At 33.6% G+C, this 18,135-nt stretch overlaps 1 protein-coding gene across 3 annotated transcripts in view; it reads left to right on the top strand.

Moving 5' to 3' along the window:
* BRINP3 (BMP/retinoic acid inducible neural specific 3) overlaps window positions 1-18,135 on the top strand; it is a 534,695-nt gene that overhangs the window by 328,998 nt on the left and 187,562 nt on the right. For all 3 annotated transcript variants that reach the window (XM_023585227.2, XM_071207621.1, XM_071207620.1), the window contains 2 exons: window positions 846-951; window positions 6,967-7,203. In XM_023585227.2, coding sequence (XP_023440995.1) covers window positions 846-951; window positions 6,967-7,203 — 343 coding nt within the window. The remainder of the gene's footprint in view (window positions 1-845; window positions 952-6,966; window positions 7,204-18,135) is intronic.

Genomic DNA, 18,135 nt, shown 5'->3' with positions numbered 1-18,135 from the left:
TTATTTGCATTTAAAATTGCCCACAGAGTAAATTTCCAGTCTCATATCATTGACCTAACTTGGATTCCCTCTCTCCTGCTAAAAATCAGCCTACAATATGAGACTCCATGTTTAACTGCAAAAACTATGCATTGCAAACTATAATTATATAAATTTGGTAAAATACTGCAGGTGGAAGTCATCCACAAATCCTATGTTTGGGCATTTGAACATGAGTTTAATCTTGAGGTTAAATAAAGTAGATTAGTGAAAAGGAAGAAAAACACTTTTCTTTTCAAACTGGAGGAAGGACATATAAGCAAAGGCATTGAATTAAGATTGTTAATCTAGGTCTAGATTGTAGGGGAGCAGTGGGAAAGAGAAAACAAGCAGAAGAGTTTAGATTCTGATGCCACTATAAAAAAGAAAAAAACTGTAAATTTCAAAGTAGAAGAATAAAATTTATAAAGTCAGTTTTTCAAAAATAGTAGCCTGGCAGATGATTGTAATTCTTTGAGGGGAAAAAATAAATTCTCATATAAGTCAAACTTTACTCCCTACCTGAAGGACGGTGCCCCTGTCATATCTAAGGTAGAATCAGTGACCTTGCATGAGTGATAGTTTTGACCAAAGCAGACCTCCATTATTTTCATGGAAGATTTATGCGTGGTCAAAGGGAAGAAAATGGAATTGAAGACAGAGGGGATTATTGTTCCCTGCCTAAGAAAGTGTATATTGCTGATTTGTTATCAGATCCTATTTACCATCATAAATTTAATATTAGTGCGTGGCAAGTACATTGAACTACTTTGAAAGACCATTGTAAAGTCTGATTTATATAATAAAGTTAATGTTTTGTTCATCAGGTAACAGAAACACGGACGGGCCCTCTTGGCTGCAGTAACTATGACAACCTAGATTCTGTCAGTTCTGTTCTGGTTCAGAGTCCTGAGAATAAGATTCAGTTGCAAGGTATGTAAGTAAAATTTCATTAATTCTGTATGAGCCTGGATCACATTTATCCAGTTGTGATTTCTTTTCTAGTTTTTTCAAACAAGCAGTATGTACAATCTTAGATTTTTAAAACTCTTGCAAAGAGGCTAATTTCCTAATTTTAACTGAAAAAAACATTTTAGACAGGATACAAAAAAGGTCAAAATTCACTTCTCTTTTCAAAATAAGTAATCTCTGTTAATGAAAACTTTATCCTGATAACATTTTACTTACATACAGTAATCATAGAAGCTTTTATAGCTTCTTGTAAAATTTGTAAGCATTGTTATGCATTTTGTAATATGAGAGGTTGACATGTTAATTTAACACAACATGGTAATAATGACTACATTAATCTTCTGATAAATAGAAATGTACTTGAGATTATATTAGCAAAAACTTATAGTCACATTATTTTCCCTTTAAAGATAGATTATGTGCTAATATTAACCATTCACTATTTACCCGAATATTTATTTTGTTAGGTAATTCAACAGAGAATTCTTCTTTCATAAGAACTTTTAAGTAATATTTGCTTCTCAAAAATAATGATTATGGATACGTATGCTTGTTAAATGTTATGGGCAGGAAGAATTAGAATACCTATGTATAGGCATGCACTAGATAAACATGTTCAGAAAAGTCTTTCTGGTGAAATTTATCTAAATTAATTTAACTGACTAAAGGGGCAATTTTAAATGGTTCTTCTCTAGTTTATCTCTATTAATTGCTTAAGTTATAGCTGTGTTTAGACTTCTTTTGTTTTACATAAAATTATTTAAAAGTTTCAGATATTATGCCATCTTTTCTTAACTTTGCAACATTGAAAAATGTAATGTATTGAGTAATTTAAATTTACCCTAAATGATAAATGAATGTCATTTATTTTTATTTCATAAAGAAAATTACAAATAACTACTTTAATATTTTTAACACTTTCAAGATTATCAAATTTAGATATAAAATTATTAAAATGCTTTTCTCTAATTTAAATAGAAAGATGGTCTACTAATATTACTTGTAATTCTCTTCTGTTTACTTCTTTTTAAATATATGGATCAACTTTCTATCAGAATTTTAACTTTGATAAGAAAGGACTAAGAATGTTCATACAAATTTACATGCTATTTCAATTAACAAAATTCAGTTACTCTGTGAAGTATTGTGTTCAGTTTCAGAATAATATTGTATTATAAAAACAAAACAAATCTGTTGCTATCTATCTTGCAAAAAAAAAAAAAAAAAAACCTATGGAATAAATGAAGCCAGTCTTGTTTTCATGTAATTATTTCTAGCTTTTTTCAGTTACTTGAATAATTCTGTATCTCTATCCTTGACTATGCATTTGTCAGGTCTATTTATTCTATTGTCTATTGAAACTTTATTTGTACCCATAGGGGTACAAAAACCTTTCTGAAGATAATCCTAATGAATCAATTTAAAGCACTCAACTTTCACAGATGCCCTTTCATAAAATATGATTTGCCCTTATAGTCCAAGTGTTGTGTTAATCCACCTTTCAACCTCATCTGTCGTAGTAGCCCTTTTTCACTTTATAAAAGAATACAAACCATTCACCAATTCTGAATCCATGTTACCATGGTGCTTTCCTTTGACAGGCATAAAGAACTCTGGGTCACGATATGTAGCAATTGGAAAATGATATATCAATAAAGAATATTTCATCAATGTTCTGCTGTAGGGATTTGTGTCTTTCACAGCTAGTTAGGTGATTGATTCGTTGGAAGGATGGGTAGATACAGATAGTTTTGTTGTGTTCTGTTTTGTTTTTAAGTACAACATGATGTATTAGAACCAGGGTATTTGGGATCTTCTGATTTGGGATCTTCAGATAGATAACTGAGAGGAAGGGAGAGTGATGACAGTGATTCAGTAAAGACCTGGTTTCTTTTAACCCTCTAATCTTCGTGGGAACAGGGACAGGGAATTGCTATTGAAGTAGAATTTTATCAGAGCAAGGTAAAGAAAGTCTCAATAAAAATTATTGACAGTGGCAAAATGAGATAACAAATTCAGAGCAAAAATTTGTGACTTACCTATCTAAATTGCAATTAACATTCAGAAATGACAGAGGCGTAAAAAACATGCAAATAACACATTAATTTGGATTAAAAACAAATTAAATCACATTTCCTGGCAGCAAGTAATCCTGATTTATTTATTTGACCATGGCACATGACTTTGTAAATGAGATTACAAAGCACTTACAAAAATTGAATGAACCATATCTACAACTCAAAATTATTGAAAATATATTTAAAATATAACAAAAATTAATTATTAATAAAAGTCTTGGCAAATATATATTGAAATTAATAATACATAAATTTTCCCAAAACTTGTAGCACACTAGAAAAGGTATGTCTGAGTGAAAGGCTAACAGGAGTAATTAAAAGTCATTTAATAAGTCTTGGTAATGACTTCGTGGCAAAGTTCTCAGAAATTGACAGACTAAATGATTCTAATGACTGTTAGACAAGTTCTTTTACAGATCAAGTTGATCCCAATATTATCTTTCCAAAAAATTAATGGGAGACTGTGTTATCAGCCAAAAATTATTTAATATAATTTTAGATGGTGGGTTACTATGTAGTTTTCACTTATAACTAAAAAAGAATGATATTGCTTAGTAAATATAGTTTTATTCCCATTTATTGATTTATTGAAACAAATTCTTAGTTTTAACATCTACTAAAATAAAAAATACACAACTTATTTATGTTGAACTCAGTGTTATTCTAGCAAAAAACTATATACATACATAACTAATTGACAATAAGAGCCATATTCATTCATTAGACATGTATTTTCAATAAACTGAGTATATTTGTATTTAAAGCATATTTATGAATACATGTAAAAATTTAATCCTATTAAACTGTGTATTAAAATTGTAATGATAATTTAATCCTGATTATCTAAAGATTTTATTATCAGAAAATTATATAATTTTATATTACTTTAATATATACCTCAGACAGAAATATATTGTTATTTATTTTTGTGGCCAAGAAATATGACATGGTGATTAAGGAAAACTGTAAGTGAATAAAAATGTGAATAATTATATTTCTAATCAACTCATTCATTCCATTTTTATAGGCCATGTGCATTGAAACAACACTATCACTATTTTGATATTATGCTATTTTAAAAATATATATTCCACTGTTAATTTGTATGTAATGTTGTTAATATATCATCTTCCACCAACAGCCTATCTCTCAATTTTGAAAACTATCCAATTGTCAAATAATGCATAAGTCTTATCTTTTTCAAGAAAAGTTATCTTAACCTTGTGAACCTCATAATTGCTTAGACAATTAATTATACTTTGTGAAATATGTGTACAACTTCATTGGTAGTTACTAAATACTATCATGTAATATTTTTATGTCATTACTTATCCTATTTTTCCTAGTATTCTTCAAGTACCTTTAGGGCATGAGTATGTCACAATCACCCTTTTATACAACTTTTATTGAAAATATTACCAAACTTACAGCACAGTTTTAAAAATAATAGACCCCATACGGAACACTTCAACACATCCTTTTCCTCCCAGGTACCAGATCCATCAATATTAATATTTTGTCACATTTACCATATCATTTTATCTATCAATCCAATCAATTTCTGTTACTGTGGCCCTCAGCTTTATTGGGTTCCTTTTCACAATTTTCATCTCTCTATTGATATTCTCTTTGTATTCATACTTCATTTTCCTGATTTCCTTTAGTTCTTTGTCCACGTTTTCCTTTAGCTCTTTAAGTACAAGTTGTACCATATATATTTTTAAAGTCTTTGTCTAGTATGTCCCTTGAGCCAGTCCTCCTCATTGATTGTTTCTAATGCTTTTTCTTTTCCTTTGTGTGGATCATTGCTTTCTGCTTCTTTGTTTGTTTGTAACATTTTGTTGAATCTTGCATATTTTGATATTTTAATTTGTTATTGCTGGACTTGAGAATCTGATGAACCTTTTTCTTAAGTTTGTATCCAGCAAGTGTTTTCTTTCCTGGAATGCCAGGGCCTAACAAATGAAAGAAGAAGAAAAAAAGAAAACACCTTCCTTATTCTTTGCAGATTGGCCGGTGTGTGCGCTCTTTGTTTGGAGGCCAAAGTGTAGTGTTTTCCCTGATCCTTTCTGCACCTGTGTATGCATCTTATTTTGAGAATGCCTGTGTGGCTTAGGTATTCCTTCTTTTACACTGACATGTAATGTCCCCACATTCCTAGAAAATATTTACCACACGGTCTCAGGCACTGCAACCTATGTCCTACAGCCAGCATTTTTTTTGACCCAGGCAGCTATGAGTTGACTATTCTCCCATAGCATTCAGTAAGAGAGCTCTGTAAGTTGTCTTCTAATTGAAAGGCAAATTCTAGTACCATGAGCATGCAACAAGTATCCTAGATAAGTCTCTCATGCCACCACCAGATAGACTGGGCCTGACATAAATGCCAAAGGATATTCATGAGAGTTAGCCTGTGCTCTCTGAAAGTAGGACTAGAGATCTACAACTGAAGTATGGGCTGGCTCTATACCAAGATGGTGAGGGATGGGGTAGAGGCAGCCATAATGTCATGAAAGCCTGCTGTTTTTAAGTGGCCTTTCTAAAAATTCAGTCTTTGTCTTGTTATTATAATCCTTTAACTGTTTTCTGGAGCTTTGAGAAAGATGTTTCTGCAACTTCTTTCTGGTTGTTCAAAACTTCTGTAGGGGGGCGGGGGGAACAGAATCCTGAAGCTTCTTATTCTGCCACCTTGAGTAGGACTTATCTTCATATCTTGCAACTCACTTAGCAATTCTCTTTGAAATTTTATTTTATTTGAATTGAAATAAAAATGAATAAAACTGAATGTGTAACTGCTAAGGGTACTTTTCCTGATCAATATATGGGAGATTTAATCTAAAATAATGTGATAGGTTTATTTGTCAATTATTTGTACAGTTGATTTTATTTCCTACACGGTAAGAGTTGATTGTTATTAATCATCTTCACTCAAAAAGTTAAGGGCCTAAAAAGAATTTTTGTTTTTTTCAGAAAAGGAACATGTAAAAACCTTAAAGTTCAAATATGCAGTAAATTGTGATTTGGTATTGGCAAGATTTTATTAGTTTTATGTGTATTTTTCCCTACTAATTAGTTTGATTACTTATAGCCTTTTTAATAAGTTTTTGAATATAGCACACAATACTAATATTGAAACATTATAATAAACATCAAAACACAGAAAACCCAGATATTAACTTTGTAGCCTTTTTCTTCAATTTTGATGGCCTTAAGAAATAGCAACTTTACCAAAATTGCATCAAGAAAATAATGAGGTATATCACTATGGCTGTCTTTATACATGTCGAGGAAATGAACTGTGAAATAACTAAATCAGTCCATCTGCTTCTTGGTAGTCAGTCTTAGAGATCACTCCTGAACAGAAGAGTCATACCATTCACATGTTAATAGAATGAGAAAGCATTACCAGCAACTATTCACAGCATTTTTACTGATACTACACCACATTGTATTATTTTATCTAACTATATGTCAGCTGATATACATATGAAAATACTAAAAAAAATTGGAAAACAGTGGGAAAAATGAATTTACGTATCTATTTTCAAAGGTACAGGCAGGCAGGCTCTATTTTCATTGTGTAAAAATAACTAAATATTTTGATCAATTAAGTAAAAAAGCAATTAAATAAGTTAAAAAAACAAAATCAGAGAGGTCAAAGGCTTGATTTCTTCCATAGTTTCTGGGATTCTTGAATTGCAGATGGAGTTAGCAATGATGGAAAAGATTATACATATTTTCAATTTTGTAGGTGTAGATAATTTTCCAATAATAGTTTCAAATATACATAAATACAGAATTTGATATATTAAATTTTGAATATTTTTATTGAGTATGTTAAAAAAATGTTTATTTCAAAAAAATAAAACTTGTTGGTTTGCTTTGTTTGTCTCTTAAGGACTTCAAATCCTCCTTCCAGACTATCTTCAGGAGCGTTTTGTACAAGCAGCTTTGAGCTACATAGCTTGTAATTCAGAGGGAGAGTTTATCTGCAAAGACAATGATTGCTGGTGTCAATGTGGTCCCAAATTCCCAGAATGCAACTGCCCCTCCATGGACATTCAAGCCATGGAAGAGAATCTTCTTCGAATAACTGAAACTTGGAAAGCATACAACAGTGACTTTGAGGAATCAGGTAAGACATGTACTTTAATGTAACAATTCTAAGCTTTGGCAAAAAGATAACTTTATTGGAAATATTATTTTTCCATTTAGAAAAAATAACTATTACATACTTGGAAGAGATTTCTATTTATACTTTTACTATTATTCTTTCATTTTCATATAACACTTAAAGTATATTTATTATTGGTTATTTAGTATTTTAGTATTTTACTGAAAGCATATATGGTGCTTCATGTATTCCTAAATGATTCTGACTCTAGTGATTAACCGAGTGCTTCAGTTGATGTATTAATCATTTAATGAAGAAAATCCTGGCCTTTTTCAGTATAAGGAGTTACCATCTGACACCTCTCTGGATTCTTCTTTTCTGGCTATCAAGTTTAATTTATTAGGCAAAGTATTAATAATTTGTTTTATATGTTGTTTGCATTAATATGAATCTCTTAAGTGCCCACTTTTCACTTATTTGCAACTTTAGATGAATTCTAATTTAATAATATTCTGTTGGTTTTGTTTTTAGTTGTTATGTCTCACCTTTCCAGACTGCATCTGTGTGCTATCAATATTGTTTTTACTTACTGCATTATCAGTAAGAGTCTACACTTAATAAAGCATTGACGTTAAAAGTGTAAAAGATTAAAGTAAAAGAAAAACAAAAATATTTAAAGAAAATATAAATCAGGTTCATGAAAACTTCAATAAAAATTCTTAGTGTTGTTTAATTATGAAGCATTTAATTAAAAAAATGGACTGAACATAACTAGCTTTCACATTGGCAAAGAGATTTTTACGGGGAAGACATCAGATTTATACACGTGAATGCTATGATTCTTCTGATGATTCATTTAGCCACCACACTAGCAAAGTGACAATGTTTAACTTTGAACCTATAGTCAGTGCTGGAATTGATAGTTATATATCCAAGAGTCTCTTGGACTGTCTGTGTGCCAGCTGGGCCCTGAGCCTAAGCAGAGTTGTAGCACCTACTCTCCAGTTCATTGGGCTCACCCAGGACAATTAACACCGGGACAATTAACAAGTAGGTGATGATGGAAAACTACCATACTAAGCAACCAAGGTAGCTCCAACTGCAAGCAAGAGAGTCCCATCCATTTGCCATATGGGACTAAAGTCTCCTCTCAAATAGAGGTGGATTTGGCATTACCATCCCAGAATCCTCAGTATTGGGGAATGAACTATGGACTAGAGTAGACTTACTGCCATCCTACTATAGACTTATTTTGATTCAATGGAAGAACTTATATTATTGATGTGGAGACAGTGGCCACTGAAGGTTTTGAGGTTGGGAAAGAGAACATAGGTGTAATATGGGGCATTTTTGAGACTTGGGAATTGTCCTGAATGACATTGAAACAACAAATACAGGCCATTATATATCTTGCCATAACCTACAGAATTGTGGGGGAGAGAGTATAAACTATAGTGCAAACCATAATCCATGCTCAGTGACAATGCTCCAAAATGTGTTCATCAATTGCAATGGATATACCACACTAATGGAGGATGTTGTTAATGGGGGCAAATGTGGGTGGTGTGGAGAGCAGGGCATATAGAAATCTCCTATATTTTTATGTAATATTTAAGTAATCTAAATATCTTTTAAAAATTTTAAAAGGGACATAATGTATCTGTTAGATAAGAAAAACCACAATTGATGGTTTCAACAAAGCACCAACATTTTGGTACATAGAACCACCAAATTATAGACCAAAAATTATGTAAATATTTAATTTATTTAAGTGACCATATTTAGTAGAGTTAATAGTATGGGATAGATGTATGCAGGATTTCTTAAGATATATTTCAATCAAAATAGTACAAGGTAAATAAAACTCAATTTTAGTACTATTCATATTAACATAAACAGAACATATATGTAGTATCAAAGGCCCATATACCTTTGACGTTGTTGGGAATTGTTGGGAAAATTAATTTCTCTTCTCAAATTCTACTTTTCTAGTTTTCCCAGTTTAATAGTCAAAAATCATATTTTAGCCATTTTAAATGTGTAGTGAAGGAGAAGCAGACTTGGCCCAGTGGTTAGGGCATCCGTCTACCAAATGGGAGGTCCGCGGTTCAAACCCCGGGCCTCCTTGACCCATGTGGAGCTGGCCCATGCGGAGTGCTGATGCGTGCAAGGAGTCCTGTGCCATGCAGGGTTGTCCCCCACATAGGGGAGCCCCATGCACAAAGAGTATGCCCCATAAGCATAGCTGCCGTATTTGGAAGAAAGTGCAGCCTGCCTAAGAATGGTGCCCCCACACGGAGAGCTGACACAAGATGACGCAAAAGAGCTATGATGTGGACCATTGACCATGAGGTGCAGCAGTGCTCAGAGATGTATTCACCAAATGCAATGAATGTCTCATGACAATGGAGGAGATTGTTGTTATGGGGGGAGGAATGGGGTGAGGGGGGTGGGGGTTATGTGGGGACCTCCTATTCTTTGACTGTAACATTAAAAAAATAAAGCCAAAAAAAAAGGAAAAACAGATTCCTGTGCTACTGACAACAACGGAAGCAGACAAAGAAGACGCAGCAAATAGACACAGAGAACTGACAACGGTGTGGGAGGTGAGGAGGGGAAGGAGAGAGAAATAAATAAATAAATCTTAAAAAAATAAAAATAAAAAATAAAATGGGTGGTGAAGGCAAATCATCTGGTATTTATAAATAATTATGGCTTACTGCAGTTTTAGTAATTTACAATATATGTTAATTTTTCAAGGTTTAAATTTAAAACATACACATACACACACACACATATTTTTTCACAGTGTGTGATGTTAGACAAATGAATCCTCCCAACCCTCAAATTTGGGCAACAGAAATAATCATGCCCCTCTTCTTTTATTTTCCATGAAAAGGTCATTAAAAAAATTATCAAATAAATATTTGGTTTTTCTCTCCACATGGGATGTAATAGGTTGCAGCAGGCCTATGCATTCATTGACAACAATTAGAAAGCTGGATTAATTTTTAAAAATTATAATTGTAAAGTCATACTAGAATATGGAAGCAACAAAAACTGAATGTACTAAAATTTCTAGCAGAAGAGTCTGTTGGTCATAAGCTGAGGATTCACAGATGTTTTTGTTTTTGTTTTCTCCTGTGAATATTTGACAGCTCTTGCTTTGTTCTAGAAGTTGAGAACTGTACCTTCCCCAGGCAGAAATGATTGATGGGAGAATAAGGTAAAGATAAATGAAGAAAACTTTAGTCATTGAGAAAATTGCAGAAAAATTGTGGACACAATAATCCTAAATAAGATCAATTTTTGCTATAAAAGATATTTGATGAATTTTAGACTGTTCTGGTTGCTAAAGAACTAGGTCAAAATCCTTTGAACAGTGAAGTTTACCACATACTTTAGGCATTTAGGAAATAAAGACCACCAGGGAGAGAGGCTTGAAACAAAACTGGGAAAAAATAGAAAATACTAAAGAGAATGATAAATTGACACTCAGTTTTTACAGAAGCCTTTCCGTTGGGGCACATGTATCAGCACAAAGCATAATTACAGGATGATATCGTAGGATTAGTCTGTGGAATGTGCTGCTACTCCAAGACAAGGAAACCAGAAGAAAATATATCATTCACACTAGACTGAAGTGGTAAATGAAGGCTCAAATATATGACCATCCACCTTTTTAAGTCATTTGCCTTATTTTGAATCTAGATGTGGCAGATATCTAATGAGATAAACTAAAAATTTTCAAATGATTGAGTTTAATGTTCAACAGGGGAGTAACAGAACTAAAATGACCAATAATCGACAGGTCCTTAATTGGAAACTCTGAAGGTCTACACTCATAGAACAAAGGAGAACCAGAGGAAGATTGTTTAGGACAATTAAAATTCAACACTGACTTAGCTCAAATCCTGACTGAATCAAGAAGATTATCTCCACATATTATCTGTTGAATAAAGGAGTGGATGGCCCCTGTGGAGGAGTCACACATTTTTTTAAAATACTGTAAGTTCTTTTTACAAATGATGCCTCACATAAAACCTGAAATTATAGTAAATGTGAAAAGACAAAACTTTAGGAACAATAACAAAGGAAAATGTACAAAATAGTAAGTAGGAGCATCTTTGATGATCCAGATATTGAAATTAGCATAAAAGATTTCCAAATAATATTTATAAAAATGTTGAAAAATGAAAGGAAAAGAAGATAAAATGAAGAGATTAAGAAGTTCAAAGTATTTGGAGTTCAAGGTCAAAGGACAGCCTAAAAGTGAAAAAATGCAATATCTGATATCAATAAATAACAGTTTTGTTTCCATCAGGACTTTGGCATAGTGGATGACAGGATTAATGAACATGAAGACAGGACAGTGAAATACAAACAATTGGAAGGAGTAAAAAGTTAATCAAACAAATAAAAAGCCTGATTGCAAGCATAAAAGAAAATGAAATATGCAAAAGAGTTCCAATCAATTTGCAACCTTAAATACTAGGGGATTGTGGAGAAAAAATGACCGAAGCAATGTGTAAGGAGATAATGGATACTATTATTTTAACCAAGTCAACAACTTACAGATTCCAAAAACTCAGAAAACACAAGGCAAGATAAAATGAAAAACACAGATAAGATAGTATTTAAAGTAGGTAAAAAAAGACTGAAAAATTCTTCAACATATGCAGAAGGAAAATATTGCATATTACCCTTGAAAGAACAATGAGGTCAAATTCTCAACAGTATCAAGATATTTCCACATCTTTAAAGAAAAATTACTATTCAATCTAGAATTACATATCCTTCCAAAATATTTTCAAATGCAATGGTGAAAACTCAGCATGTAAATGCATTACCTTCCCCCTAGTGTGGGACATGACTCCAGGGAATGAACCTCCCTGATGCAAAGGGATTACTACCCAGCACCAGCTAGTGATGCAACTGGGAAAAGACCTTGAATAAAAGGGAGAATTGATAAAGACAAATGAGTTTATATGTCTATGAGACTTCAAAATGAGTCAAGAGGTCAACAGAGAGGTTGTGCTTACACACATCTCAGCAGGATCCCAGAGACGGCCAAAGTAGATACAACTCCAGGTATTGGTGTTCCTGAGGGCTGTGGAGATGCCCGGGTATTGTGGTTTTCAGTGCTTTTCCAGTGAGCCCTACTTCGGAATTTGTGCTACTGGGTGTGATGGAGTTGGAGGTGGATGTGTCCTCTCTACACATGCCTCTTTTGTCACTTTTACTGAACCTGTGGCTGGCACTGGGGTTGATGTATGCTCAGGAGACTTGAACCTCTGGACTGTCCATATGCCAGCTGGTTCCTGAGCCTCATCATTGTTGCAACACCTACTCTCCATTTAGACTTAGCCAGGTCATCTAACAGGGAGGTAAGGATGGTCAACCATAACATCAGGGAAATGAGAAAGTCTACATCTGCAAGCAGGAGAATCCCATACATCAGCCATTAGAGATCTAAGTCCCCTCTTGATTTAGAGGTGGCGTGGACATTGCCATCCCAAGGTCCTCAGGATGGAGGAACAAAATATGGATTAGAGTAGAAAAATGGTAATGGGGAAATAGATGTGTTCAGACAAGTACTCCTAGGTGAAAACATGGAAATGCAAAGGGAAAGAGATTATCTGTACTAGCAAATATGTGAGTATTTGTAGCAAATATGAATGAATTTTGAATGTAAAAAAATTGTAACATGATGTGGGATAAAATATATGTAGGATTATAACATATGACAATAATAATGCAATACTAGGTGGAGGGAAGTTAAATATTTTAAGATATATTTTGAGCATTTGCTAAAAGAAGTAAATTCTGTTAGATGGAAATAAATTAAGGATGTATAATATAATCTATGGGATAGTTTTTTAAAGACTAATTAAAAGTTAATAGGGGGTTCTGGGAAGATGGCATCAAAATAGGCAGGCAGGGCTCAATTATTTCCCAAAAACAATGGGGAAAGGGCCAAGAGCTGTTTGAGTGACCCGTTTTGGGGATCAGCATACAGGACAGTGCTACACTACTCCCAGGAGAGTGAGGGACAGAAAGACAAAGATCCTGAGACAACAAACATGAGTTACCAATTCCCCATGGCAGCTGGGAAGGGTTCCTTCCCCATCCTAAGATATTAAGCCAGGGTAAACCCCCTGGATCACCACGGCCAACTGACAGCAGAACGAATGTCTTTGTCCCTGTCAGTTGTTACAAGGGAAAGGGGAGTGTGGCTTCAGGGTTCTCTTCAGTAACTTCAGCCAGCAGATGCACTTGGAATCTTGACTCTAGCCAGATGAAAACACAGGAAAAGGAGTTTGAAAGAAACACCTCTAGGAAAGATTCTGGCCGGTCTGTAAATTGCATGAAGGAAAACTGCTTTTAGGTCTCTCTTGACCCAAACCCTTGATTGAAAATTTGCACCCCATTAGTGAATCCTTGGCTTGATTTTGATAACTTAAACTGGGCAATTTTGAAGACAGAATAAGTTGAACCAAATATCAGAAAGAGTTGTGAAAAATATATACAAGAGAGAGAAATTGCTATCAGAGTAAATTCATCAGCATATTCAGATGCTGAGACATCAGCAAAACTTACAAGCCATACTAGGAAACAGGAACAAAGCCAAAGGAACAAACCAAATAGCCTGAAGAGATATTGGATTTAAGACGATTAGTCAATGCTAATCACACAAATCTCCTAAATAAATTCAAATAATTGAAAGAAAATCAGACTAAAGAGATAAAGGATATTACGAGGACACTGGGTGAGCAAAAAGAACAATTTGAAAGCCTGCAAAGAATTGTAACAGAGCTTATGGGAATAAAGGAAACAACAAATGAGATAAAAAAATCATTAGAAGGAAAGTGGATTTGGCCCAATGGATAGGGTGTCTGCCTACCACATGGGAGGCCCAAGGTTCAAACCGAGGACCTCTTGACCTGTGTGATGAGCTGTCCTATTCACAGTGCTGATGCGCACAAGGAATGCCATGCCACAGGAAAGTCCCCTGCTTAGGGGAATACCATGTGCAAGGAGTGTACCCCATAAGGAAAGCCACCCAGTGCGAAAAAAGTGCAGCTTGACCAGGAATGGTGCCACACACATGGACAGTTGACACAGCAAGATGATAAAACCAAAAGTCACTATGATTAATAGTAAGATTTTGACAGTATTTTTTCATAATTTGTAACAAACATCTCGTGACAATGCAAGGTGTTGGTGGAGGGTTGATGTGTGGGACCCCTGTATGATGTTAGCATGTTTGCTTTGTAAGTTCACAACTTTTACCGTACACTTAATTGTTTATGTATGTTCATATATAAATGATATAAAGATAATAATAGGGTTGGTTAGAGGAAAAATATTTTGTTTAGTAGTAATATTTTGACAATGCTCTTTATTAGTTAAAAAGGTTTAAAAACAATGCAAGTTATTGGTGGTAGGGTGAGATGTTATATATTTTTATTTGATGTTATATATGTTTGTTTTGTAAGTTCACAACTATTATACACTTACTGTTTATGTGTGTTTATGTATGAGTGATATATTAAAAAATACAATAAAAAGGCGGGGGGGGGGGACACAGATGTCCAGTGCTGCTGACAAGAATACAACTGGACACAGAAAAGCACACAGAATGGACACAGCTGACGACTGGGGGGGGGGGGGGCAAGGAAGGGAGGAGAAATAAATTTTAAAAAAGAAATGCTTAAAAAAATCATTAGAATAATGATTTTTCAAATAAGAGAGATTTGAATTGCTCAAAAGAAGAAGTACTGATTTTGAAAATGGGATATCTGAACTGGAAAAGACAGTAGAGCAGAAAGAGAAGAGAATGAAAAAATGGAACAGGGTCTTATGGAATTGAATGACAATGCAAAGCACATGAACATACATATTATCATTTTCCCTGAAGAACAAGAGAAAGGAAAATTGACAGAGAGAATATGTGATGAAATAATGACCAAAAACTTCCCAACCCTTATGAAAGACATAGATATCAATAACCAAGAACAATACACACAAAGCAGAATAAATTCAAATAGACCTACCCCAGACATTTACTATTCAAAATGACAAATATCACAGATAGAGAAGATTCTGAAAGCAGCAAGATAAAAGCAAAGCATCATATAAAAAGGAACCCAGTAAGATTAATTACAGACCTCTCATCTGAAAGAATGGAGGCTAAAAGAAAGTGGTATGATGACTTTAAGGTACCAAAAGAGAAAAACTGCCTGCCAAGAATTCTGTATCTTGCAAAAATTTTCTTCAAAAATGAGGGTGAATTTAAAGTGTTCACAGACAAACAAAAATTGATAAAATATTTTACCAAAAGACAAGAATTACAAGAGCTACTAAAGAGAGTGCTGCAACCTGAAAGGAAAAAAACAAGGGCAAGAGACTAAGAGAAGAGTGTAGATATAAAAATTATTTGGAAGTGTAAAAAGACAGAGAATAGTAAGATATACCAGCAGAAAGCCAAAGGACAAAATGGAATGCTCTTACAGTAATAACATTGAAAGTTGATGGCTTGAATGCCTCAATGAAAAGACATAGTCTGAGAGAATGGATTTTTTAAAATGAGCCATCTATATGCTGTCTACAAGAGACTCACCTCAGATATAAGAACATAACCAGGTTAAAAGTGAAAATTTGAAAAAAAGATATTTCATGCAAATATTAACCAAAAGAGAACTAGAGTAGTGATACTAATATTGGACAAAATAGATAATAAATGCAAAAGTGTTATGTGGGATGAAGAAGGTCATTATATATTATCAATAGAGGTAATTCACAAAGAAGAAATAACTACACTAAGTATTTATGCACTTAGACTGAGTGCCCCAAGGTACATGAGGCACAAACTGGCAAAACTGACAAAAAGGAGAAATAGATGGCTCTACAATCAAAATTGGAGACTTCAACAAATCACTGTGAATATTGGATAGAACATCTGGACAGAGGATAAAGAAAGAAAGAGAGACCTTGAATATATTATATATGAATTAGACTTGAGACATCTATTGAGCATTGCACCCCAAAACAGCAAGGTATTCATTCCTTTCAAGAGCTCATGAATCCTTCTCCAGGAGAGAACATGTGTTGGGTCACAAGACAAGACTCAGTGAAGACACAGTCCTTTTTAAATTTTGTGAAGATCTATAAAAGCGTGCAGTGCAAAATGTAAATCACAATGTAAACCATTGACCATGGTTAGTAGCAATGCTTCACTATTTGTATATTAGCTATAACAAATGCACCGTCCACAAAAATGTTATTAATTGGGTGAGTGGGAGATGGGAAGGGCATTGGGTATATGGGAATCCCCTGTATGTTCTATGACTTCTCTGTAATCTATAGCTTCTTTAAAGATAAAGAAAAAAAAAAAAAAGATACTGGAGGAATATATGGAATAAATTGTCACTGTGTATAAAAGAAAACAGATCTCATGATGAAAATTACAATGAATAAAAATTTTTAATTAAAAATATTGAAATTATATAAAACACTTTGTCCAATAATAATGGAATGAAGCAGGAAATCAATAGTGGACAGAAAAAGGGAAAATTCATAAATATGGGAATATTAAACAACACACTCATAAATAATCAGAGGGTCAAAGAAGAAATTGAAAGAGAATTCAGCAAATATTTTGAGATGAAAGAAAGTGAGAACACAACATGTCAAAACCTATGGAACACTGCAAAGGCAGTGCTGAGAGGGAAATTTATAGATCTCAATGGTTACATTAAAAAAGAAGAAAGAGCTAAAATTAAATATCTTACTGCATACTTGGAAGAACTAGAAAAAGAATAGCAAACAAATCCCAAACCAAGACAAAGGATATAAATACTAAAGATCAGAGTAGAAATAAATGAAATTGAGAACAAAAAAAACCAAAACCATAGAATCAACAAAATCAAAAGTTGGTTCTTTGAGAAGAAAACAAAATAGACAAGTCCTTAGCTAAGTTGACAAAAAAAAGGGAGAGAAGATGCAAATAAATAAAAATTAGAAATGAGATGGGGGACCTTACCACTGATACTGTAGAAACAATAGAGATCATAAGAGAATACTATGAACAACTGTATGCCAAAAATCTAGACAATGTAGATGAGATGGACAAATTCCTAGAAACACACAAACCACCTACACTGACCCTAGAAGAAATAGAAGACCTCAAGAAACCAATCAAAAGTGAAGAAATTGAAACAGTTATCAAAACCTCCCCAAAATCAAAATCCCAGGACTAAATGGTTTCACAGGTGAATTCTACCAATCATTCAAAGATGATCTAATTCCCATTTTGCTCAAGTTTTCCAGAAAATTGAACAGGAAAGAATGCTATCAAACTCATTCTTTGATGCTTACATCACCCTAATAACAAAACCAGATAAAGATACTACAGAAAAAGAAAATAGCAGACCCGTATTCTAATAATTATAAATGCAAAATTCTTCAACAAAGTAATTGTAAACCAAACCCAAAACACACTAAAAGAAATATATACCACAATCAAGTGGGTTTTATCCCAGGTATGCAAGGGTAGTTCAACACAAGAAAATCAATTAGTATAATAAACCACATTGATAAGTTGAAGAAGAAAAATCACATGACCCTCTCAACTGATGCAAACAGGACACTTGACAAAATACAGCACACTTTCCGGATAAAAACACTCCAAAAGGTAAGAATGGAAGGAAGCTTTCTCAATATGGTAAAGTGCATGTATGAAAAACCTACTAGCATTGATCTCAATGGAGAAAGACTGAAAGCTTTCCTGCGAAATCAGGAACAAGACATGGATGTCTGCTGTCACCACTGTTATTCAATATTATGCTAGAAATTCTAGGTAAAGCAATTAGGCTAGATAAAGAAATAAAAGGCACCCATATAGGAAAATAGGAAGTAAAACTTTCACTATTTGTTGTGGAGGACTGTTCG

The sequence above is a fragment of the Dasypus novemcinctus genome, chromosome 13 (assembly GCF_030445035.2).
Source record: "Dasypus novemcinctus isolate mDasNov1 chromosome 13, mDasNov1.1.hap2, whole genome shotgun sequence".
NCBI lineage: Eukaryota > Metazoa > Chordata > Mammalia > Cingulata > Dasypodidae > Dasypus > Dasypus novemcinctus.
The sequence above is the reverse complement of the archived record's forward strand: the minus strand, read 5'-3'. Positions and strand labels throughout refer to the sequence as shown.